General features: G+C 39.8%; 1 protein-coding gene across 3 annotated transcripts in view; it reads right to left on the bottom strand.

Moving 5' to 3' along the window:
• LOC143707733 (MAM domain-containing glycosylphosphatidylinositol anchor protein 2) overlaps positions 1-27,500 on the bottom strand; it is a 288,467-nt gene that overhangs the window by 122,937 nt on the left and 138,030 nt on the right. For all 3 annotated transcript variants that reach the window (XM_077200059.1, XM_077200057.1, XM_077200058.1), the window contains exon 7: positions 10,461-10,790. In XM_077200059.1, the coding sequence (XP_077056174.1) occupies positions 10,461-10,790 (330 nt within the window). The remainder of the gene's footprint in view (positions 1-10,460; positions 10,791-27,500) is intronic.

Genomic DNA, 27,500 nt, shown 5'->3' with positions numbered 1-27,500 from the left:
AAAAAATAAATAAAATAAAAGCACCACAGTGCTCTGAGACAACGGAAGTGACATCATGTGTCCATTGCCATGGCAACACATCAGCCCATCAATGTCAGTGTGTGTGTGTTCGTCTCCATCAGACACAGCTTGTGTTTAATAGCCCTGAAAATACCATTTAAAAAAAAAAACTTAACAAATTTGACTTTTTTTCTTCTAATACTCTATCATACATTCTATTATGAATGAATTTATTAGTACAAAATAAACAAAAATAATAAATAAATACAATTCTATTATAAGTGAATGAGAAAATAAATAAATGGAAAAAATCTATTATTAATTAAATTAATTATATTATGAATGAATGCATAAATTAAAAATGAATTAAAACAATAAATAAATAAAATTATATTATAAATGAATAAATAAATAAGTAAATTATTATATTATAAATAAATGAATGAATAAATACGAAAATAAAATTCTGAATGAATGAAGGAATGAATATCTTTCTGTGGAAACTCTGCGATCCTCATGGGATCGAATCTGTCCCGTTGCGCACACATGTGAGAGTTTACAGCAACACTAAAGTAAAAACGGAGAATATTCTGGGTTATTTATGACCTTAACAGGGACGATACGTGACTGAACGCACACAGGTAATGCTGGGTAATTGTGATACAGGATCATGTCGTCCAAACTTAAATGATGATAAAACCACAGATACACCAATGACCCTGGTGTTTCTCTGAGCCTCTAAAGCTCCTTCACACACTGAGAATGAAGAGCGGATCCTCTAGTTACACAATGAAGGAACACATTCAGTACAAGAATTATGCAAAAAATATAATTACGGCTTTTGTTCACAAAGCGTGCGTTCCGGGACTGAACACGGAAATGTTACTAGAGCCCCTTTCACACAGCGCTTTGATCCCGGGAAATTTCCAGAACGCCTTCTGTGTGAACGCAAACACGACCCGGGATCGATGCCGGGTTGGGGCTCTAGTAACATTGCCGTGTTCAGTCCCGGAACGCGCGCAGTGTGAACACAAGCCGTGATCAATGCCGTGTCGTAATGATGGCGCTGAAGCCGGGATCGTACGCCAGCGTGAAACGGTACGTAATGCGCTCGTTTATGATCGAATCAGAGAAAAAAATGCACAAGCGTGGTTTCTCCAGAGAGAAATCGCAGCTCATAAGCAAACTATAGACGCTACATGTCACATCGATGTCACGTCTTTACGGGATTTATTACGGGTTGTGTGCGAATGCACTCTCTGATTCCAGAAAATCACTGGCAGTGTGAATGAACCAAAATCAAACAAACCCGGGTCAAATCCCGGGTAACTTCATCCCTGTATTTTCTGGAATCTCTGTGTGAAAGGAGCTTAAGTCCCCAACCCGGCATCAATCCCGGGTCGTGTTTGCCTTCACACAGAAGGTGTTCTGGCAATTTCCCAGCAATGTCCCGGGATCAACGCGCTGTGTGAAAGGGGCTTTATTAGACAAACAACATTTTTCAAAGTTTTTCTGGCGTACGTCCAGCAAACGCAGCATCTAATCAGCGGATCATTAAAACCTTCCTTTGTTTCGTCCTGCAGCTTCTCTTCAGATAAATGAAGTGAAACTCAAAGCAGAGAGAACTATTAGTTTCGATCTGGCGCTTTGATAAAGCCAGGAGTCACGTTAAAGGACGAAGACAACGCAAGGTTGATTGAACGAGTACAAGAGCCGCTATCTCTCCGAGTCCTCATTATCACAGCACATTTAAATGTAACGACTAATGCAAAGATTAATTGCTTGGCTGCAGAAAGAAGCATCCAACTCTCTCTCTCTCTCTCTCTCTCTTTCTTTCTCTGTGTCTCTCGCTCGTGATACAGCTTCATTAAAGCCCAGCAGAATGAAGATTGATTGTGTTTTACCTCTTGGAATGAGAACGAGGTGCTCGTCATTCCATGCGCTTCCTCATTATTTAATCCTTCTGCTATCAGAGGGGGAAAGCTCTACACACTCCTCCTGAATAAACCATTAGCTGTGCAGTTTCACATAAAGAAAAGAATATAGCGCCTAATGAGCGAGAAAAACACTGGATGGTGTGAGAAGTGACCAAAATTAGGGAATTGTGCACAGCTTAAAGTCACCATGAAATCAACGTTTTTTTATTAAATATTGCAGTGTTTACTCTAAATGATTAATCGGTGCACACGTTTATAATTTTTTTAGTAATCTTGAATCAAAATAACTTCAGCTCTTCTCTTCTCTGAATTTGCCCACATTTTTCTTGTTCCAGAAGCGTTTCACTCGGATATACGACACAATAGAGGAGAAAAGACAACTTTAAGAAGCCAGTCTAATGCACTGCACCATCTTATTTATTCTAAAAATCAATAATTCTATTTTTTTATATGAAAAGGATGTGTTTAAATAAAAAAATATAAAGTATATGTATAATATATCCAACTTTATTTGCATTACACACACACACACACACACACACACACACACACACACACACACACACACACACACACACACACACACACACACACACTATAGCAAATCTCAAATGCTTTATTGCTTGTATCATAACCAAATGTGCCCAGCTGTGCTAAAATGCAAATATAAGGTATGAAGGTATTGAGATATTATAAACATCTTATATAGGATATGAGATATTATAAACAGTAACATTCTGATTTTCTGTAAAGCTGTTTTGAAACAATGCAGTATATACTGTAAATACATTTGACTTGACGTTCCGTTTCAGAGCAGAAGCAGCTTTTCAGCGCTGGAAATGTTTCTGTCTTTCTGTGGAAACGGTTTATGACTTTATTCTGCATCTCTCTCTCTCGGCCCACTGCCAATCATCTGATAGCCTCATCACGGGACACGCCCACGGCCAATCAGCTGACAGCCTCATCATGGGACACGGCCAATCAGCTGACAGCCTCATCATGGGACACGCCCACGGCCAATCAGCTGACAGCCTCATCATGGGACACGCCCACGGCCAATCAGCTGACAGCCTCATCATGGGACACGCCCACGGCCAATCAGCTGACAGCCTCATCATGGGACACGCCCACGGCCAATCAGCTGACAGCGTCATCACACTACACGCCCACGGCCAATCAGCCGATAGCCTCATCACACGACACGCCCACGGCCAATCAGCTGATAGCCTCATCACGGGACACGCCCTCATCAGTTCACGGCCTATCAGCTGACAGCCTCATTACAGGACACGCCCACGGCCAATCAGCTGACAGCCTCATCATGGGACACGGCCAATCAGCTGACAGCCTCATCACGGGACACGCCCTCATCAGTTCACGGCCTATCAGCTGACAGCCTCATTACAGGACACAGCCACGGCCAATCAGCTGACAGCCTTATCACAGGACACGCCCACAGCCAATCAGCTGACAGCCTCATCACAGGACATGCCCACGGGCAATCAGCTGACAGCCTCATCACAGGACATGCCCATGGCCAATCATCTGACAGCCTCATCACGGGACACGCCCACGGCCAATCAGCTGACAGCCTCATCACGGGACATGCCCACGGCAAATCAGCTGACAGCCTGATTACAGGACACGCCCACGTCCAATCAGCTGACAGCCTCATCACAGGACACGCCCTCATCCGCCCACGGCCTATCAGCTGACAGCCTCATCACGGGACACGGCCACGGCCAATCAGCTGACAGCCTCATCACAGGACATGCCCTCATCCGCCCACGGCCTATCAGCTGACAGCCTCATCACAGGACACGCCCACGGCCAATCAGCTGACAGCCTCATCACGGGTCATGCCCAAGGCAAATCAGCTGACAGCCTGATTACAGGACACGTCCACGTCCAATCAGCTGACAGCCTCATCACAGGACACGCCCTCATCAGCTCACGGCCTATCAGCTGACAGCCTCATCACTGGACACGCCCACAGCCAATCAGCTGACAGCCTCATCACGGGACATGCCCACGGCAATCAGCTGACAGCCTCATCACAGGACACGACCATGGCCAATCAGCTGACAGCCTCATCACAGGACACGCCCACAGCCAATCAGCTGACAGCCTCATCACAGGACACGCCCACGGCCAATCAGCTGACAGCCTCATCACGGGACATGCCCACGGCCTATCAGCTTAGAGCCTCATCACAGGACACGGCCACGGCCAATCATCTGACAGCCTCATTACAGGACACGCCCACGGCCTATTAGCTGACAGCCTCATCACAGGACACGCCTATGGTCAATCAGCTGACAGCCTCATCACAGGACACGCACACGGCCTATTAGCTGACAGCCTCATCACAGGACACGCCTATGGCCAATCAGCTTACAGCCTCATCACAGGACACGCCTATGGCCAATCAGCTGACAGCCTAATCATGGGACACGCCCACAGCCAATCAGCTGACAGCCTCATCACGGGACACGCCTGTTATTAATATAATATAAGTATTATATTATGAATAAATAAATAAATGAATGCATGAATGAAAATCAATAAATAAATAATAAAAAATGTAATATACAATTTGAATTATAAATGAACGAATAAATTAACAAATACTATTATAAATGACTGAATAAATAAATGAATAAATAAATGAAAATAAAAAATACATATGAAATAAAAATTAAATCATAAATGAAATAAGATTAAATTATATTATAAATTAATAAAGGAGTGAATGAATAAATAAATGAACTATAAATGAGTACAATTAAACAAACAATCAAATAAATAAAAAGTAAAAATAACGAAATAAAGTTAAAATAAATATGAAATAAAACTATAGGCTAAATAAAATAAATTCAATTATATTATACATTAATTAATTAATCGATGAATTAATTGATTAATTTATGAACAAACATACAATAAACATACAACTAAACAAATCAATTCGATGAATGAATTAATGAATGAATTAAGATGAACCCATATAGACAATTACCCAGATATAGTAAAGTAAGTAAGTAAACTTTATTTCTATAACACCTTTCACAGACAAGAAGGGTCACAACGTGTTTTCCACACACAGACAAAAAAAAAATCAATTAACTAAATTTTATATGAACTAAATGTACTCTATTTGCGCTCTTATTATAATTCATTCACAGATAATCTTTCATCATAATATAATAAGTTGCCCCACTGAATAAGTTCATCTGACTCTAATGACTTTCCTTATCGATTGACGTCACAAAACGAGCATGAAACTATGAAGACTACAGAAAACTTAACGGCCAAATTAAAAATCCATTAAAATCATTGCAATATTCACAATGCTGCTCAATTTGATATAATCAAGAAGATGATATTGAATATATATACAGTATGTATGGCACAAATATCTGATATATCACCTATCAGACTATTAACTAACAAACATGCAAATATTGATTTGCAAACCAATATACTGTGCCCCCCAATATACAAAAAAAAAAGATTGATAGAAGACATATAAAGCACATTTACCCATAAAACAATCCCAGTCTGGATGTAAGAGAAGTTCAGATGACCCAGTTTCATCCTCCATTAACACAATAGAGCCTTTCATCTGAGCAATGACATATTCAAAGCCTCATCTAATAATCAGAAGTTTAATTGTTGGCTTGTTCTTCTCTGTCTCGCAGTAAGTGCGCACTACTCTCGTACACTATGATGGATATCCACAATGATCCAGACCCATAATGAGGGAACAAACACTCAGCTGTGGTTGATCGTATTGTTCAAGATTATCAGACGATCGTCTTATAGATAAAAGCATTAATGTTTGATGTGGAGAACCGAAGCGGAGGACGGTAATCAATGCAATTAACTAAAAAACACTAATGGATGCGGATCAAACCTGAAGTCAAGGGGATTTACTAATCAAATCCTCAGTGAATCCGAGGTCAGATTAAGCAGTGTGTGTGTGTGTGTGTGTGTGTGTGTGTGTGTGTGTGTGTGTGTGTGTGTGTGTGTGTGTGTGTGTGTGTGTGTGTGTGTGTGTGGTTTATGGGCTGTGTGTCCGCAGCCAACAGGATTCATGAGGTTCAATCACTCTTCTGTTCTTCACAAGCTTGTAATAGTTATGTAATGGCCAGGTAAAATAAATAAATAAAAATAAATACAAATCTACAATATAAATTAATGAATAATTAAATAAAATCTAATTATATTATGAATGAATGGATGAATGAATGAAAGAATGAATACATAAAGTTATGTCAAGAGTGAATAAATGGAAAAAATAAAAGTAAATTTGATTATTAATTAATTAATGAATAAAAGAATAAATAAATTCACAAACATTAAATTCTATTGAGAATTAATGAATGAATAAATGAATGAATTCCATTATAAATTAATTAATTCAAAACTAAATATAAATAAATAAATTATATTATGGATTAATTAATAAATAAAATAATAATAAATAAATACAATTCTATTATAAATGAATGAATAAATAAATAAATGAACAAATAAATAAAATTAAATTCTGTCATAAATAAATGAATGAATAAATAAATTAAAAATATAAATACATTATATTATGAATAGATGATGTTTATGAATTTATTAACAAAATAATTATATTGTAAATTAATAAAATAGAAAATCATAGAAAAAATAAATAGAAAATAATCAAAAAATACATACAATTCTGTATTCAATACTTACATACTGTTATGAACAATTAGACACCGGTAGATCCAAATGCAGCGTGAGTTTATTCACAGGGTAGTCAGACAGGCAATGGTCACAGACAGCAAACACAGTATAGGAGACAAGGCAATACTTAGAGTCCGATAACCAGGCGGGAAGTCAGAGGCAGGGTTGGAGAGACTGGAACAGACTAGGCAAAGTAACGCTCGGAGATGTACACAACAGTGAAACAAGACTTCGCCATCGGTAATAACGTGAGTGGGGTTTTAATGTGTGGAGCTGCGTGTGGGACTAGATGCAGTTGTGAAGGTTATCAATGGAAACAGGTGTGTGCGTAATCAGTCCAGGGTGTGTGCATGAACAGTCCAGGGTGTGTGCGTGAACAGTTCAGTGAAAGGCAGAGCAGTAGTGGAGCGCCCTCTCGTGGCACTCGAGGGCAATCCAGCCGATAATCATCACATAACCCCCCCTTTAAGGAGCGACTTCCAGACGCTCCAAAAACAATCCAGGCGGGGGGTAGAGCGAGGGCGACCCTGGGAGAGGGACGGAGGGCCAAGCCCGTGCAGGGGAACGGGACCAGGACATAGCCACGGCGGGCCTGGGCCGCAGAGCGTGGGCGGACCCAACTGGGCCGGTTGCCAGGGCGGAGCAGGATGAGGCGGAGGCCAGGGCGGAGCAGGGTGGACCGAAGACCACGGCGGAGCAGGAAGAGTTGGTGGCCAGGGCGGAGCACACTTGGCAGGGAACCAGGGCGGAGCATACTTGGAAGGGGACCAGGGTGTATGAAGCTTAGGACCAGACGAGACCAGCGGCATAGGAAGCTCGGGACTGGACGGGACCAGCGGCATGGGAAGCTCGGGACTGGACGGGACCAGCGGCATGGGAAGCTCTTGTGGAGATAGCAGAACCAAGTCAGCGCCGCCTCCATGGACCCCTCAGGGTACCTACCAATGTCAATATACTGCTCTAAAGTATCGTGAGGATCAGGGTTGGGCATCAAAGACAGGAGCGGTTCAGATAAACCTCCGCGGAAAAAGATCATCAAACATTCGGTGCTCATTGCCGTGAGATGGGCCAGTTCAACAAACTCCTCGACATACCTCTCAATCGATCGATCTCCCTGACAGAGTCGAATGATTTCCACAGCTGTATCATTGTTCGACATCGCTGCAGGATCCTGTTGTGATACCTGGCTGTCCGAATCATTTCCGAGGTGGCTGGTACCAGTGGAGAGTGAAACCTCACCTCTGTCGAACTTCACCGGGAGAGCTTGGCGTGGAGACGGGATCGATTCAGGGCTGACAACTGTGGAGAAGGGTTGAGTCTACAATGGTCCCGGTGTAGAAACCTGAAGACCGCAAACCATCTTGGCCAACCTCTCCAATGTCGAGGTGAGTTGATCCAGTTGATCCTGGTGTACAGCGATCAGATCCGCATTGGCTGACTGGGAGGCATACAAGTCTGACATGCTGCTGGATCTGGTTATGGCGAAGTCTTCTGTTATGAACAATCATACACCGGTAGATCCAAACACAGCGTGAGTTTATTCACAGGGTAGTCGGACAGGCAATGGTCACAGACAGCAAACACAGTATAGGAGACAAGGCAATACTCAGAGTCCGATAACCAGGCGGGAAGTCAGAGGCAGGCGGCAGACGAGCTGAATCCGGGAAACAGGCGATGGGTCAGATACACAGACTGGAACAGACTAGGCAAAGAAATGCTCGGAGATGTACACAACAGTGAAACAAGACTTCGGCTTCGGTAAAAACGTGAGTGGGGTTTTAATGTGTGTGGAGCTGCGTGTGGAACTAGATGCAGGTGTGAAGGTGATCAATGGAAACAGGTGTGTGCGTAATCAGTCCAGGGTGTGTGCATGAACAGTCCAGGGTGTGTGCGTGAACAGTTCAGTGAAAGGCAGAGCAGTAGTGGAGCGCCCTCTCGTGGCACTCGCGGGCAATCCAGCCGATAATCATCACACATACAATAAGTAATTAATGAATAGATAAAAATAAAATTACATTCTATTATTAATAAATGAATGAATGAATTATTTTATAACTGAATGAATAAATACAAAATAAATTAAAAATAACAACCAAATAAATAAAATTCTATTATAAATGATTAAATAAAAAAATAAAAAACAAAATCTATTATGAATGATTGAATAGATAAATAAATAAAATTATGTTATAAATGAATGAATGAATGAATAAGAAACTAAATATAAATCACTCAATCAATAAATAAATATATAAATAATGAATGAATGAATAGAATTATATTATAAATGAATGAATAAATAAAAAATAAAATGAATCTAATTGTATAACAAACAAATAAATATTTCCGCACTGTATGTTTATATTGGGCAGAGTCAACTGAGAACTGTAAAGTCTGACATTAAACATCAATCTGAACACAATTTCACCAATAAAAGACTTCTCCACAAGAGCCTCATAAGGGAAACATACAGTGAGTCAACCAGACTGAGACGAGGCCGAGACGAGACGAGACCAGACTGAGACCTTTTACTGAGACTGAGACGAGACCGAGAAGAGACTGAGACGAGACCGAGACCAGACTGAGACGAGACTGAGACGAGATCGAGACCAGACTGAGACGAGACTGAGACGAGACGAGATGAGAGTGAGATGAGACCGAGACCAGACTGAGACTGAGACTGAGACCAGACTGAGGCTGAGACCAGACTGAGACTGAGACCAGATTGAGGCTGAGACCAGACTGAGACTGAGACCAGACTGAGGCTGAGACCAGACTGAGACCAGACTGAGACTGAGACTGAGACTGAGACTAAGACTGAGACTGAGACTGAGACTGAGACCGAGACCGAGACCAGACTGAGACTGAGACGAGACCGGTCCGGTATCGATCCGGTCGAGATGGAAGCGCATTGATCAACCTTGATTTCTCACGGAGAACCACATGAGATCATCAGTGTTCACATGACCCGCCTCATTAAAGTTTTTAAAGGTGCACTAATGATGTTTATGACTTCATTAACAACCAATACGACATTATCCACTCTGCTGCCACACACTGACAGATGCACAACTTCACAAGCTAATAATATCACAGTTTGAAGGAAAAATTAATTCATGTTCCTGGTCAGTGAACATCCTCTGATTCACAGAATGCGGAGATAAGATGCCGTCTAACGTACAGTAAAAATATAGTCAAATATAAATAATATTACTATGTAAAACAGCTGGTTTCTATACATGAACATGCAATTCAGTTGCAATTTAATGGTTCAATATAAAAATGGTTTTATATAAAGAAAAATTCAGTCCCCAACGCATATTTAAAATTACATTCATTAAATTATTGGAATCATGACTCACTGTTTTACACGTTTAAAAATAAAGGTGTTGAAAGGAGCCAGAACTGTGTGTGTGTGTGTGTGTGTGTGTGTGTGTGTGTGTGTGTGTGTGTGTGTGCGTGTGTGTGTGTGTGTGTGTGTGTGTGTGTGTGTGTGTGAGAGTGTGAGTGTGTTTGTGTGTGTGAGTGTGTGTGTGTGTTTGCTTGTGTGTGTGTGTGTGAGATTGTTTGTCTGTGCGAGTGTGTGTGTGTGAGATTGTTTGTCTGCGCGAGTGTGTGTGTGTGCGCGTGTGTGTGTGCATCAGTGTGGTTGTTGGTGTGTGCGTGAGAGTGTTTGTTTGTGTGTGTGTGTGTGTGTGTGTGTGTGTGTGTGTGTGTGTGTGTGTGTGTGTGTGTGTGTGTGTGTGTGTGCGTGTGTGTGCATATGTGTGTGTGACCCAGGATGGGTCTGAGACTCACCAGTAGTAGACGAGATATTAACATCGATGCTGATCTCAGGAATGCCTCCTCCTCTCAGCGACGCCACACAGGTGTAGGTGCCGAAGTCGGTGAACTTCAGGTCGATGATGTCCAGGTTGGTGGTACCGGGTGAGATGTCGGGGTCGGTCTGTGTGATCACCATCCGCTCAGAGCTGCGTAACGCCCGGCCGTTCTTCAGCCAGCTGAACTGCAGCTCCTCGGGAGGAGTCGCCTCAACCTGGCAGGAGATCTTCACCTCACGCCCGATCTGGATGTTGTCGTCGTTGTGGTACGGGTCAGGGGTGATCCAGAAACGACCCTTCTTCAGCGCTGGAACGACACAGATCATAAGAAACACTGTCAACTAAACCAAGAAACACTGTCAACTAAACCAAGAAACACTCTCAACCAAACCAAGAAACACTGTCAACTAAACCAAGAAACACTGTCAACTAAACCGGTAACTAAACCAAGAAACACTGTCAACTAAACTGTTAACTAAACCATGAAACACCGTCAACTAAACCAAGAAACACCGCCAACTAAACCGTCAACTAAACCGTCAACTAAACATCAACTAACCGCCAACTAAACCGCCAACTAAACAGTCAACTAAACCATCAATTAAACAGTCAACTAAACCGTCAATTAAACAGTCAACTAAACCGTCAACTAAACAGTCAACTAAACCGTCACCTAACTGTCAACTAAACCGTCAAATAACAGACAACTAAACCGTCAACTAACCATCAACTAACCGTCAACTAACCATCAACTAACTGCCAACTAAACCGTCAACTAAACCGACAACTAAACCGACAACTAAACCGTCAACTAAACAGTCAACTAAACCGTCAACTAAACCACCAACTAAACCGTCAATTAAACAGTCAACTAAACCGTCAACTAAACAGTCAACTAAACAGTCAACTAAACCGACAACTAAACCGACAACTAAACCGACAACTAAACCGCCAACTAAACCGACAACAAAACCGACAACTAAACCGCCAACTAAACTCCCAACTAAACAGTCAACTAACCGTCAACTAAACCGTCAACTAACCGTCAACTAAACCGTCAACTATTCCGTCAACTAAACCGACAACTAAACCGTCAACTAACCAACAACTAAACCAACAACTAAACAGTCAACTAAACCGTCAGCTAAACCGTCAACTAACCGTTAACTAAACCGTCAACTAAACCGTAAACTAAACCGCCAACTAAACCGTCAACTAACCGTCAACTAAACCAACAAGTAACCGTTACCTAAACCGACAACTAAACCATCAACTAAACCGACAACTAACCCATCAACTAAACCGACAACTAAACCGTCAACTAACCATCAACTAACCCATCAACTAAACCGTCAACTAACCGTCAACTAAACCGTCAACTAAACCATCAACTAAACCGGCAACTAAACCATAAACTAACCGTCAACTAAATCGTCAAATAAACCGTCAACTAAACCGTCAACTAACCGTCAACTAAACCGTCAACTAAACCATCAACTAACCGTCAACTAAACCAACAACTAACCGTTACCTAAACCGACAACTAAACCGTCAACTAAACCTCCAACTAAACCGCCAAGTAAACCGTCAACTATCCGTCAACTAAACCGCCAACTAAACCATCAACTAACCATCTACTAAACCGACAACTAAACCGTGAACTAAATCGACAACTTAACCGGCAACTAAACCGGCAACTAAACCATCAACCAACCGTCAACTAAACGGTCAACTAAACCAAGAAACACTGTCAACCAAAGCCCTATTCGGACGGGATTAACTTCACAAGGGTAGATGAGTAATGTAGTTTTACCACAGAACGTCTGTAATATTAATTAATTAATTAATTAATTAATATAAACCGTCAACTAAACCGTCAACTAACCATCAACTAACCCATCAACTAAACCGTCAACTAACCGTCAACTAAACCGTCAACTAAACCGTCAACTAAACCGTCAACTAAACCGCCAACTAAACCAGCAACTAACCGTTACCTAAACTGACAACTAAACCGTCAACTAACCGTCAACTAAACCGTCAACTAAACCGTCAACTAAACCGTCAACTAAACCGCCAACTAAACCAGCAACTAACCGTTACCTAAACTGACAACTAAACCGTCAACTAAACCGACAACTAAAACCGTCAACTAAACCGTCAACTAAACCAAGAAACACTGTCAACTAAAGCCCTATTCGGATGGGATTAACTTCACAAGGGTAGATGAGTAATGTAGTTGTACCACTGGACGTCTGAAATATTAATGGCCAGTTCGCATGGGAAAATAGATCTCAGTAAAACTAGCAGAAGTGTGAGAGTAACTCGAGTTACACACTGCCGTCACTCGTGTCGTCATGTGTGTACTACATTCTTCCTGATAACACAAACACATATAACCTATATTTTATTTATATATAAAACAGTTATGTCCGGTCGAACAATGTATTAATTAACTCCAGATTGGATTGTGTTGGTAAGTGGCACTTATCTAATGCTAAACGATGTTTTGTGCCTCTAACAAGTGCTTTCGATCTTCTTTCTGAACACGTGAGTTTTGCTACAGATCTGTCCCAGCGTCTAGAACACAACTGAATGCTTTTTCGAGCGTCTCCATAATTGAAAAACCATGGTAAACTACTTTTAAACACGAAATGATGGAATATTTACATACATATTTACAGCGGGTCTATTCACACTGGATTAGCATTACCTGAGGTCATTATTCCGGACCTTTTTACTGACGGTAAAAGTTGGCGTAATCTTTACTGACATTGTTCGTGATGATCACTGAGATGCACATTCGGACTGGACTAAAATCACAGAGAAGCTCTGTTGATTATTACTGTAACCCCCCCCATGATACACTAGTCCCGCCCGAATAGGGCTCAAGCGTCACTCGAGTCCTACGTTAATACAAACCTCAGGACTCAAGCGTTTAACTAATTTGAACTAACTTGTTCATGAAGATTCTGTGAGTAAGTGTGTGTGTGAGTGAGTGTGTGTGTGTGTCTGTGTAAAGCCTTTAATTCAGGGATTTAAACACTGAACATTACCTTGTTCATCTAAGTATCATCAATAGAGCTCATATTTAGGGTTAGGGGCTTCTCAAAAATAAATAATTTTTACTACTTAAAGTTCAAAACAGCGGGACATTTCCCAAACACGCTTGACAAATCACAACTCACTGCTCCAGCCGACCAATCAGAGCACAGTGTGCTTTTTTAGAAGGAGGGGCTTCATAGGGACAGGAAGTAAACAGACCGTTACTGACAGACTGGGAAGAGAGGAGCCGCAACAATGGAGAATATGAGGAAAATAATCAACATTCAAGCAGGAAAACCTGTTCTAGTAGAGCCTGAAAACAACATTAAGACTTTGCAGTAATAGTTCATCTTTAACCGAGCAGCTAAAGCTGATGCTTCACGCTCTGATGCTTCAGCATGCCTGGAATAGCAGCGTCCATAACATGTTCAATGAAATAGATGAAAATGAGGTCAGAGAGTTCAGAGCGACACATTACAGCAAAAACACAGTCAGAAATCAGTCATTTACCTTCTTAATTCATGTTCCTGGTGTATTTATGGTTGATTTATCAGTTACGTTACTCTAAAGACATAAATTAATTTCTACATAATCTTTCGTTGAAATGCAACGACATTTCCTTTTCTGATGATGTCATTGAGGCTGAGGGGGAAAATATTAGCCAATAATATTGTAGCCTGACGGTTCCATCCAATCAAGTCTTGATTTATAAAGTCCTGTCAAACCCTCATATTCTGTTTCTCGTTGAGGAAGTTAAAATGCATTATAATATTTGCAGATTTCTTGTAACATCTGTTTTTTTATCATGTTTTTTTTAATGCATTATACTTTCTAAATGTGTGTTCAATGAATAGATGAGTATTTTAATGTTTTATAACTGTGATTAAAGGTATTCATTACAATGCATTGTAAGGTGCATAATTAATGCATTTAAAATACATCTATAATCCATTATATACAGGCAAGTAAAGTATTACCATAATTATGTTATTGTACATCTTATTTTATGCATCACTCTTCATATTTAGCATTGAAAAAACAACATGAAAGTACTTTGATTTTTGCTTTTTGCTACACTTGCATATGAAAAGATATAATGCATTATAATGCACATTATGAACACCTTTATAATGCATTATACATTAAGGCTTTAGCAAAAGCCTTTTATTTGCCGCGCAGGAACATATAAACTGCTGCAAAAGTAGAATGTGAGCATTTTAAGTTGCTCATCTGAAGATTTGTCCTCTGGAAAGCCAAAGTTTGGCTCTGCGGCAGAGTTTCAGATACACATCTAGATTCATTTCGCATGCAGACTGTTCATTATGGCATTCAGATGGCTGAATTTTATCTTGCAAACAAAAGAGCAGTCAGAGCGTAGGAATCTTTTTATCTGCTCCTGCATGACATTATCAGGCTAAAATGAGGAGGAGGAGGATTTGAAAATCATGAAGAAAGCAGAACCAAAAGCAGCGAATCAGACTCAAATACGCGATACACAAATACACATCAGAACGCTGTCATACGGTTAGACGCAGATCCATTGACACTGTTAGCAACTTCAGTGTCACATGATCCTTCAGAAACCACTATAATATGATGATTTGATGCTCAAGAAACATTTATGATTATTATATCAATGTTGAAAACAATGATATTTTTGTGGAAACTGTGAGACATTTTATTTTCCAGGATTCTTTTATGAATGGAAAATTCAAAAGAACAGCATTTTTCTGAAATATCATTTTTTCTAACATTATAAATGTCTTTACTGTCACTTTTGATCAATTTAATGCGGTGATGAAAAAAAGTAAATTGCCTCCATTGTAGTCTTGAGTTTCTTCCGGGAACGAACACGTCACAATATTCCTCATTATAATAATTCATACGCAGAATAAAGGGGCGGGGCCTGGTTGAGTTAGTTAGTAGTGTGTTAAACTGGCGGTTATGGTAAGGGGCGGGACATTTCCCAAACACACTCGAAGCACTCGACCAATCACAACACACTGATCCAGCCGACCAATCAGAGCACAGTGTGCTTTTCAGGAGGAGGGGCTTCATAGAGACAGGAAGTAAACAGAGCGTTACTGACAGACTGGGAAGAGAGGAGCCGCAACAATGGAGAATATGAGGAAAATAATCAACATTCAAGCAGGAAAACCTGTTCTAGTAGAGCCTGAAAACAACATAAGGGCATCATATGGCTTCAAACAAAGATATGCATGTAAAACTAGTTCAAACGCTACTTCATCAAGACTGTCACAGTGCTGAACAGTGTGAAAGGTCAGTGTGAGCCGGTCACCCGCTCGAGTGACTCGATAAAATAAAACACAATTACCTGCGTGTGGCGTCTGGCGGGTGTTCATTTCTCACCCTGTTGAGCGGAGAAACACGCAGAAACGGTGACCTTTTCAAATCAGATAATGGCCACAAAAGACACCCGTGACTCCGATCAGAGCTTTTCTCTGCCGGACCAGATAATAAAAATGTCGCAGACTCAAAATCAACAAACGCAAATCGTATCAGATCATCGTCTATCAGAGAAAGAGCGTTTATATCTGTGAATCTGCGACGCAGCACTTTCCTGGAAAACACTGAGAGCAGATGAGATGAGTCCTGATAAAATATCACAAATAATCTGGGAAAGATGGAATCTAATTGCTTAAAGAGAAAATTAAATAAATCGAATTTCTCTTGGGGGCAAAATATTCAAATTCAGATTAAAGTCATATTAAAGCGCTGACTAAAATATAACTCAATTAATTCTAAGCATCTGTCCTGTTTACAGTGATGAAGTTGAAATATTCTACTGAAAAATTACATTATTTATATATATATATATATATATATATATATATATATATATATATATATATATATATATATATATATATATATATACATATGCATACATACAGTATATAAACTGTTATTTAACTGCAAAAAAAATATGGCCTTAAAGGAACACGGCGACTTTTTTGGACTTTATCTTATTCACCGTATCCCCAGAGTTAGATAAGTCCATACACACCTTTTTCATCTCTGTGCGTCCCGTAACTCTGTTTGACGCCCCACCGCTAGCCTAGCTTAGCACAAAGACTGGATGTAAATGGCTACAGCTAGCATACTAATCCCAATAAGTGACAAAATAACGCAAACATTTTCCTATTTACATGTAGTGATTTGTATAGTCACAGAGTGTACAAATAACAAGGTCATATGAGACACAGCCATCTTTTAACCGTATAAATACTGGGAACTATATTCTCAGAAGGCGAAGCACTGCTACTTGGGCGGAGTGATAACCGCAGCACCTGAGACGCACCGTGCTGAGGAGCAGAGAGTTCGCTCAGTGTTGGAGTAATAGAGTCAACAATTGCTAGATAGTAAAAGCATAGTTTACAATCATGGGTGTTCGTTGTATTGTAAAGAGCTGAGGCAATAAACAGGGGAGACCAGGTAAAACATGATGTTTCATAGAATTCCAATCAAAAACGCTGACCTGATGAATCAGTGGCTACTTGCTCTGTATATCGATCCAAACACACCTAAAGAGATCATCAAGGACCATCGTGTTTGCTCAGTACATTTCACTGAGGACGACTATTTTGAGAAAATGGAATTTGCCACACGGACCATGAAGCGTGTGCTGAAGGATACGGCCATCCCATCGATAGCACAGACAGGACAAAGTAGATCACCTGCGGCTGCGGTACGTGTTCTGTTATGTTTTTAGATGACTATCTTGTCTATCAGCTACCAAAGTTTGTAATTCCTCGTCTGTGCATTCTGGCTCAAAACGATATGGTTCTGGATCTTGGTTTGATACCAAGTAAAAATCATCTGACAATTCCTCAAAGTCAGCCATGATCACCATTCACGTCCGCTAACGTTACTAGCTAGTTAGTCACGTTGGTTTTGTTGACACTAGAAACAACGGTGCGTCTCTCAGGTGCTGCGTTTATCACTCCGCCCAAGTAGCAGTGCTTCGACCTTCTGAGAATATAGTTCCCAGTATTTATATGGTTAAAAGATGCCTGTGTCTCATATGACCTTGTGATTTGTACACTCTGTGACTATACAAATCACAATGCTAGCTGTATGCTAGCTGTAGCCATTTACATCCAGTCTTTGTGCTAAGCTAGGCTAGCGGTGGGGCGTCGGACAGAGTTACAGCACGCACGGAGATGAAAAAGGTATGTGTGGACTTATCTAAAGATGGGGGATACAGTGAATAAGCTAAAGTCCCAAAAAAGTCGGCATGTTCCTTTAAAAGAAATACATATTTTGCAAATTCGTATTGTTTTAATTTTGGGTGTGCAATATGAGCCAGATATATTTTATTAATAATAAAATTTTATATATATATATATATATATATATATATATATATATATATATATAAATATGTTTTACTGCTTTTATTGTTTTCGCAATATAAATAGTTATTTTTGGGTTTTATTTTTTTCAACTTTTTTTCTACAACTACTTCGACCATCAGTTAGTCAAGGGATAACTGATCTAACTTTTCATATTCAAATTAGAAAATTTGACTAATTTAAATTTTTATATTACTGACTAAAAGTTTATGCCCAGTCTTAAAGGAAAAGCAGCATAAACTGTTTGAAGTTCTTTTTTTTTTTCAAGACTGGTCATAACTTCTTAAAGTTTTAAAAATCTGAAAAGTAAGGCTGATTATATCTTGTTGGTCAAACTAGTTCTTAAGACAGTTTATGCAAAAATGTACCAATTAATGCAACCAGTCAGAATGAAATGCACTATTATCTTCCAAAATAATTCGGGAAACTGTGCAGCAGCACACATTTTAAAATCCCCCTGTAGTCAATCATTTTATCCCTTAAAACTCAGCTCTGATCACCAAAAATACATTTTGTTAAGTTTTTTTCCTTGAAAAAAAATCTTCACTACTTAAAATATCTTGAATGTAACTCGACACCCTTGCCTCATTTAGTATGCGCGGTTCTATGAATATGCAAATGAGCCCCGCCTCCACTCACTCACTCACTCAGAGACACACTCGTTGACGATCACACGTTGATCTGATTGGTTACAAGGTAGTTTGTGACGTCAGAAACACCAGCGATTTCAAAGCGTGTTTTTGAGACTGTCTTTGTTTCACTGCAGTTTTAAGGAGAAAATACTCAGCAATGCTGTCGACTTATGAATTTACACATGGTTTGTCTTAAAGCATATTAAAAACACCACATAGACACATAAACAACATTAAAAACCTGAATACAACTTCCATGAGGACGTCCTGCACAAACACAACTTTCTCCTTCACATTACGACTTCCAGTGCTTCTACGTTTGTATGTTTTTAAGCGTTGTGTCTGGTTTAAGGAAGGGATTTATTCAGCTTTAACGCATCTGAGCGTAAACAGAGCCAGAACGAAGCAGAAAGACATGCAGCTCATATGAAAGGACACAGGAATCTGCATTGAGAGTTTGAAGCAGAGAGAAAGGCCGTTAAAAGCAGTGGGGCAGAAAATGCAAGTTAACACACAAAAGCACGTTTGTGCTGCATTATTGATGCTGCGGCCTTCGCTTTGTTGAAACGCTTTGATGTTTGTGTGATTGAACGCAGTAACACTCCTGCTTCCACTGCGAGAGCAGATGAAAGCACATGCTTATAAAACCTCAGTTCACTATAATAATGCATCTCATATTCATAACCTAGTAGAGAAAAACACATTCGTCCCGGTGATGAAACAAACATTGCTTAACATGTTAGTGTGAATCACACAATACCTCTCGAAAACACGCCTTCACTGCAATATTGCACAACCCCCCCCCCCCCCCCAAAAAAAAATATATATATACACAAACACAATAAAAATATATATTTTTGCAGTTTAATATCACTACTCATTAAATGTCATAAAAACAAACTATATATTTCATTAATTAAAAAGATGTTTTTAAATAATAATAAAAATAATAAAAATAATTGTATTAATGCATAATTATTAATACATATAATTCATAAAATGTATATATATTGATTAATTATTAATAATTAATATATTAATACACAATTATTTAAAAAAATATTTATAAATAAGATAATTTACATATTACAACACATATTACAATAGACATCTTTTGTCAAATTATAAATCTATTTGCTTCAATTTAGTGTATCCTTGATTAATAAAATTATTAATTATTTTTTTTTAATTTAGCATTAGTGTATATATATATATAGTATAGTAAATATTATTATATTTTTTGGTAGAGAAAAAAAAACAAGAATAAAATATATGTCCCTGAATGAAATCTATATAAATAAATCACAGAACTGTCCAGACGCATTACAATAATCTGATGCATTTATTCATCACTGTAGCTCAAAAGAAGAAAACACTTTCTTGTTAATATTCTAGATCTACAGCAGACATTCATGGAATAAATTCATGAGCGCATATTATTATTCATTACAAGATCCAACATGTGACAAGCCACATAACTGATCTGAAATGTATTGAATTAAATGTCTTTTCTGGGTGCATTAGTGCAGAACAGCGTCACAGACGTTCCTGTGTCCTGGATATAAATAGAAGGAAGAATCATAAGCTCATAATGTTCAGTTCACTTACTTAAAATTATTAAGTAAATAAACTTAATGCTTAATTGAAAAAAATAAGTTATGTGAACTTGACGATTCCACATTGCTTAATTTTTTCGATTAAGCATGAAATTTATTTACTTAATACTTTTAAGGCAACGGGTTTCCTCGATTTTTTTTAAGTTAGGTCAACTAATCCGCAGGTGCATCTATAGCACAAAACACAGCTATATTAACAACAACTAGACAAAACAGACAACCTATAATGCAACTATCACATTATTGAATGAATTATAGGTTCAGGCTGCGTATGACATTCATATTTGTTTCTGAGGATGTGAGAGATGGACGCTGCTCTTTCCCGTGGGATATGATATGCTTCATGTTATCGGCTTAGAGGTTTTCGATTATGGTTATGGAAAATGTGATTACGACCCTGTTCTATTCACATAATCCAGAGACAAACGCATTTAATCACACTAACGACTGCCTCTCGTTTTCTGTGTCACCACTGGAGGACAGAAGCTGTGGATGAAAAATAATAAAGTACTCTAATAAAAATAAAAATTAATTAAAACTTTAGTTAACTGAAATAAAAACAAAAACTAAATTAAAACACTTTTGTCAACTGAATTTTTTTTAAAAACACTTTCATTAACTGAAATAAAAACAAAAACTAAAGTTAAAAACGCTTCCGTTAACTGAAATAAAATTAAAATCTAAAAACTAAATTAGATATAATTTTTTTAATCAAAATACTCAAACTGAAATAAAAATATAAAAACTAGAGCACTTTGAAATCAATTTAATAAAACTAAAGCTAAATCTAACAACGAAAGAAAGAAAATAAGAAAACCTAAACTAAATTGAAAAGATAACATTTTAAATAGAAATGAAAATAAACTATTCTAAAGGTCTCCCAGTGACGTGACTCTGAACATCTCAGATTAATGCAGTTCGTCTTGTTATTCAGAGTCTGTGAACAACTTTGACCCCAAACACTGCATTTATCCGTCAGAGGGAGCAAACGCAGGAGTGTGTGTCGGTGACTGTCCTTGTCGTGTCTAATGGGGCTGTTTATAACGTCAGATCTCATGATCAGCGTGTGTGTGTGTGTGTGTGTGTGTGTGTGTGTGTGTGTGTGTGTGTGTGTGTGTGTGTGTGTGTGTGTGTGTGTGTGTGACGGGACAGATGGCGTCTCTACCTGCACACACCTCAGAAGTGACTTTACTCAAGGAGACGAGAAGATTCCCGGAGAGATTCACCTGTCACTTTACTGTACACACACACACACACACACACACACACACACACACACACACACACACACACACACACACACACACACACACACACACACACACACACACACACACACACACACACACACTCTAACCCGACCCTTAAACCTACCCATTACACACACACACACACACACACATTCGGCTGATGGGAACATGTGACCCTCACGCTCAGTTGAACTTTCTTTTCCACCGAAAATGCTGGTTCATGTTATCGCATTAGACTGAATCCTACAAGCTTTGCTCACAACTCCCCAAAAGTGTGTGTGTGTGTGTGTGTGTGTTCATGTTTTTGTATCGCTGTGGGAACCCTGAATGCATACAGACTCATGGGATCTCGTGAAGACTAAAATTTCTTCTTTGAATATAATTTAATTATTTAATATTGTGTATCTGCATCTATGCATCTATGGATGAGCAGTTAGGCTGGTTCGAGTCCAAAAAGACAAGATCAAGTCAAAAGCATTCCCAATACTGGCAGCTCATTGGATTGTGAAACAAGGTGGAATTTTTTGCAATATAAATGGTGGTCCAGTTCGACTTGCTGAAGCAATGAAGCATCAAATTGAAGCATATAACAAGTTGAACAAAATCATGTCTATTAAATGTTCAGATGAAGAAAATACATCCAGTGACAATTCATTTGATCCAGATTGGACAAATATAATAACTGAAGCTGAAAGAAAATATTCACAACCACCAGTGAAATCCACAGCAACTGTAACACCTCCTCCTTACAAACAAATTTATCAAACTTTGCCTGAACAATTTACCAATTCATCTAAACCTCTGACACAGCCTCAAGCTTCGAGATCAAATAAAGGTCCAGTTGACAAAATGTATATTGCATCTGCACAAGCAGCTTCAATAATAACAAGATCTAAATCAGCCCAGCCAAACAGAGACATGCTGCGATGTACACCAGCTCGTAATTATGGTTTTGACTGGGGTGATGAGACAAGAGATGACGACATGATCACAGTTGATAAGATCGGACCTGAATTTTCTTCACCTGCGATTAAAAGGGAAGAATCTGAAATGATGACAGAAGAGAGACCATTCACACCAGGAGAACGTCAAGCCATTCTCACAGCTTTGCCTCCTCTGAAGAGACAAGATCCAAACACAGAGTTTTGGTGAGAATTGGACTCATTAGTTGAAGCACATCAAATGACATTAAGAGACATACACACTATTGTGAGAGCTAAAATCCCAAGAGACCGATGGAAACGCTTGCCAGTGTCGATAACAACCACTTGGTAAGTGGTAAAATTCCATTCACATTAGTGACATTGATTAACCAAAAGGATGATGAATCTCCAGATGAATATGCTCTGCGTAAGTGGAATGCTCATGAGAGATGGGCTCTCTGTGCTAAGAAACAACCTGACAGAGATGATGTACAGTTCACTGACACACTTGTGGATGGCTTTAGCACAAAATACCAACAAGCCTTATCACTTGGAGTCAATCCAGGCGAGACATTTAACCAAATTATGCAATGGGCTGGCCGCCTAAAGATGGCTACAAGATCAAACAAGGAAGAAGGAAACAAGCCATCGAAGAGGAGTGGCGACAGCTCAATACAACATGGACACAAAGAATAGGATGATTTTCTGCGGCCACTGTGGAAAGCGTGGCCACTCAAGAAGAGATTGCTGGGCTAAAGGAGGTGGAGCAGAAGGTCAAGGTCCATTATTTAGACAGGTCAGTGCGGTCAACCTCTCAAGGGAAGACGTGGACTGAAGCACAAGTTGTCAGCTCATTGAGGGAATTTTATGTCCGCAATAGGAATCAGCGGCCGCCTGTATTAGTAAGAAAAGAGACAATCGCCTTTTCATCAATGCATTAATAGGGGGCCTTCCATGTGACTTTTTGGTTGACACAGGAGCAGCGATTTCGATAAATGAAGCTCTAGCATAAGTTCTGCCGGCACGACTCAATTGTTACGTCACTCATTACCTTCTCATCTATCCAATCCTGTTCTAATACTCATGGTATATAAGATAGGTACTTACACATGTCTGAGTTCGCAGATGCTGGCGCTTCCATTTACCTCCATCCTCCCCACCACCACCAGGATGGTCCCTTCCTATACCTCCCAGTGGGTCGGCTGCGCCCCTGCCTTCGTCTTCAGGCAGGAAATGCAGAGTCCGGACCCTCGGATTGCGTGCTATTGACGGGGCCTACGCCAAAGAACTTATTGCTTGCTGGGCTGTCAATAAATGTATAATTGTTACAGTATTTATTCTCCCGAGTCTTTCTGGTAGAACAAATCTGAACCTACCTACAACAGATGAAACTATGGAAGTTGAAGGAGTTGGAGGAGGCATTACTAAATTTCGCAAAAGTATACAAGTTCCTCTGCAAATACATGAAGATGATGGGGCCGAATTCACAAGGAAGCCTTATTGGCATGGGCATTCTTCCATTGTTGAACATGATCATATTCACTGACAGTCATCAAATCGCTACAACAGCTGGGATAATACCACACGAAGATCGCACAAGTAATTTAAGTTCTGTTGGTGCAGCAAAACCAATCATCAGAGATTGGGGAAAAGACGGTGTGTGGGGTCTTCTGTGCAGTTTATATCCAGATGTTTGGGCAAAACACAAATTGGATTGTGGCAAAGCAAATATTGACCCAGTTGTTATTGAGGGACCGATACATGCCCCTCATAAACAATACCCTATCTGTCCTGAAGTAAGACATGCCGTGGAAGAGATAGTGGCAGACTTGGAAGCTGAAGGAATCATCAGACAAACCTCATCAACCACTAATAGTCCTGTCTGGCCTGTCAAGAAATCAGACAACTCATGGGGATTAACCATTGATTACACAAGACTTAACAGTGTAACACCAAAAGTGCATCCTATTGTGGCCAATCCTGCCACCATTCTGAATGATATTCCAGGAAATGCAAGAATTTTCACAGTACTAGATGTACTGTCGGCTTTCTGGTCTATACCTATTGACAAAAAATCTGAAGAGAAATTAGCCTTCACAGTAGGCACAAAACAGTATGTTTTGGAACAGACTCCCACAAGGTCTTAATCTTTCTCCTGTGGTATTTCATAGAACTTTGGATCAGTTCTTAACGGAGCAAAAAGCTGAAATTGAGAGTTCAGGAAGTGTTTGTCTCCAATATGTTGATGACAAGCCGAGATGAAAACAGCCATTTGCCTAACCCGGCTGTTTCCATCTCGGTTAGAACGTTGTCCTACAAGCCCTTAGGAAAGGAGGATTCAAAGTCAACCCCGACAAAGCACAGCTGGCCAAAACCAAGGTTATCTACTTGGGCCAAGAAATATCTGTCGAGGGAAGGAGAATGACAACAGAGCGTGTAGAACCATTACGGCAACTCCCAAAACATCTAACAGTTACAGGAATGCGGAAGGTGATGGGACTTTTCAACTATTGTCGTCAGTATATACTTGATTTTACCAGCATCACTAGCCCCCTCATTAACCTGTACAAGGGAGGAAAGCCTGGAGTGGAACAGATAAACTGGACACCGGAAGCTAAGGAAGCGTTTACTTCTATGAAAGAGGAACTGACTTCAGTCCCAGCCTGGGGACTTTCTCATGGACGATTGCCATTTCATTTGTGGACCAGGGTGAGAGATGAGACCTACTCAGCAGTACTGTGTCAAAAACCAGGTGATCGATACAGACCAGTTGGATACTTTTCCACAAAGATTCCTGTCACAATGACTGGTAAACCATGATGTATACAAGCCCTCGATGGTGCCACATGGGCAGTGGATGCTGTTGAAAATCTGATAGGAGCACAAACTATCATACTGCACACTCCACACAGTATAGTGACGTTGTTGAACAATACAAACATCAAGACCATAACTGACGCGAGGAGAGCAAAATGGGAAGAAACTTTGTTGAACAAGGATTTGAGAATGGAAATCATCAGAGACACTTCTCTTAACCTTGCAACAGTGTTGCTGGAACCACATGAGGGAATACCACACGAGTGTGAAAAACAAGTTGAAGAGGAAAGTCTTGGTCCTGTTAATCCAATCCCTCTTGAAAATCCAGACAGGGAGTTATGGGTCGATGGATCCAGTTACTATGTTGATGGAAAACGACATACTGGATGGGCTGTAGTGGAAGCTGACGGAACTGTTGTGAAGAAAGGAGCTCTTTCTGGGCAATTTTCAGCACAAGTAGCTGAGCTCATAGCACTTACAGAAGCTTTTGAACAATCGGAAGGAGTCAACATCTATACAGATAGTCGTTATGCTTTTGGTGTGGTCCATGATTACCTTGGCCTGTGGAAAAGACGTGGACTTATCACTAGTAGTGGGAGCGAAATACAACATGCTTCCATAATTCGTCGTTTGATTACAGCATGTCACTTACCCACAGAAGACGCTGTGATCAAAGTAAAATCACATCAATCTGACAAGTCCAAAGAAAGTCAAGGAAACACAGCAGCAGATGCAGCAGCTAGAGAAGCAGCTCTACTCCCTCTTACTCCTGTTACCTTGGTAAAGGAAAACAGCAAAGATAATCCTGAGCTCCATCTTCTGTCATATCAAACGGAGACAGATGAAGAGAAAGAACAATGGATAAAAGCGGGAGTGAAAGAAGATGATCAAGGTATCTGGAGAATTCAAACAGGACAAGTGGTCATGCCTATTGGAACAAGAAGAGAACTAATGAAGCTGTATCATGGAAAAGTGCATGCTGGAGCAAAAGCAATGAAAGCTGAAATCAGCGAGACTTGGTGATGGCCACGAATGATAAAAGACATTGATTACTCTAGGAGATGCTTAATTTGAATCAAAGCAAATGTGGGAAAATCTGTAAAGGTGCGAATGTCACATGCACCCAGACCAACAGGCCCATGGACACATCTCTAAATCGATTCCACAGGACCTTTATCACCCAGTGGAGGGTACCAATACATTCTAGTAATCATGGACAGATTTACTAGGTGGGTGGAAGCATTACCTACAAAAACTTGCACTGCTGAAGAGGCAGCACGAGTAGCGAGAAGGAAACGAATAGTTGAAATAAAGTCGTTATTTTTGTTTGTTTTTTGCGCACAAAAAGTATTCTCGTCGTTTGATAAACTTAAGATTGAGCCACTGTAGTCACTTGGACTATTTTAACGATGTCTTTAATTAGTTTTTCGAGGCCGGCAAGTTCAATCCCTCAAGAAGCCTATGGACTAGTATGGAGGAGTGATCCAGCTCTCAGATTTCATCAAAAATATATCTTAATTTGTGTTCCGAAGATGAACGAAGGTCTTACGGGGTTGAACAACATGAGGGAGAGTAAATACTGACAGAATTTTCATTTTTGGGTGAACTATCCCTTTAAAGGGAAGGGGGTAGGAACAGATAGATGGTATCATTGGTCACAAGTGAAACTTTGCTTAGTGAATGAACAAAATGATAATGACGGCTTATGGCCTGATATTGAGCACTGTTCATCCATTAGCTTTAAAGATTGGGAAAAAAGAAGTGATGTTTAATAATTCCATTTCAGGAATCAAGTCCATTGACATTGATTAGAGATGGCTGTAAGTTATTTTCGATATGAGACATATTAACATGTGGAGTGAAATAGGAGATTTTACACATTCTACACTACTTACAAAACACAACCTCATAAACAATGAACACCCGCTTATTGATTTTCAACCCTAAGGGATAGGATCCTTTAACATCAACTTTTGTTTTGGTTTGTTGTTTTGGCACGGAACTGAAGGAGTTAATTACTTAACGAGTTCAGGCACGCAGAAGATTTATTAGTTTTTCTTTTCTTAGATGATTGGGGTTCATTTTAAATGCTTACACATAGACATTAAATGACACATAGTATGCGGGAACATAACATGGGTTTGGGTTCTTTGTTTTGTTTTCCTTTCCTTTCTGTTTCTATTCTTCAATCCTTTATGTCTATTTCTTGGTCTGTTATTTCTTCTCCTCACTATCACTTCAATAGGTTGGCCACCTGGGAATGATGGTGTGGAACTGACGGCCGTAGTTCCAGTGGAGGGAGATGAAGACTAAAATTTCTTCTTTGAATATAATTTCATTATTTAATATTGTGTATCT

The sequence above is a fragment of the Siphateles boraxobius genome, unplaced genomic scaffold (assembly GCF_051911475.1).
Source record: "Siphateles boraxobius isolate OS27281-9 unplaced genomic scaffold, OSU_SipBor_1 115, whole genome shotgun sequence".
In the NCBI taxonomy this organism is placed as follows: Eukaryota; Metazoa; Chordata; class Actinopteri; order Cypriniformes; family Leuciscidae; genus Siphateles; species Siphateles boraxobius.
This window is presented reverse-complemented; position numbering and strand designations above follow the sequence as displayed.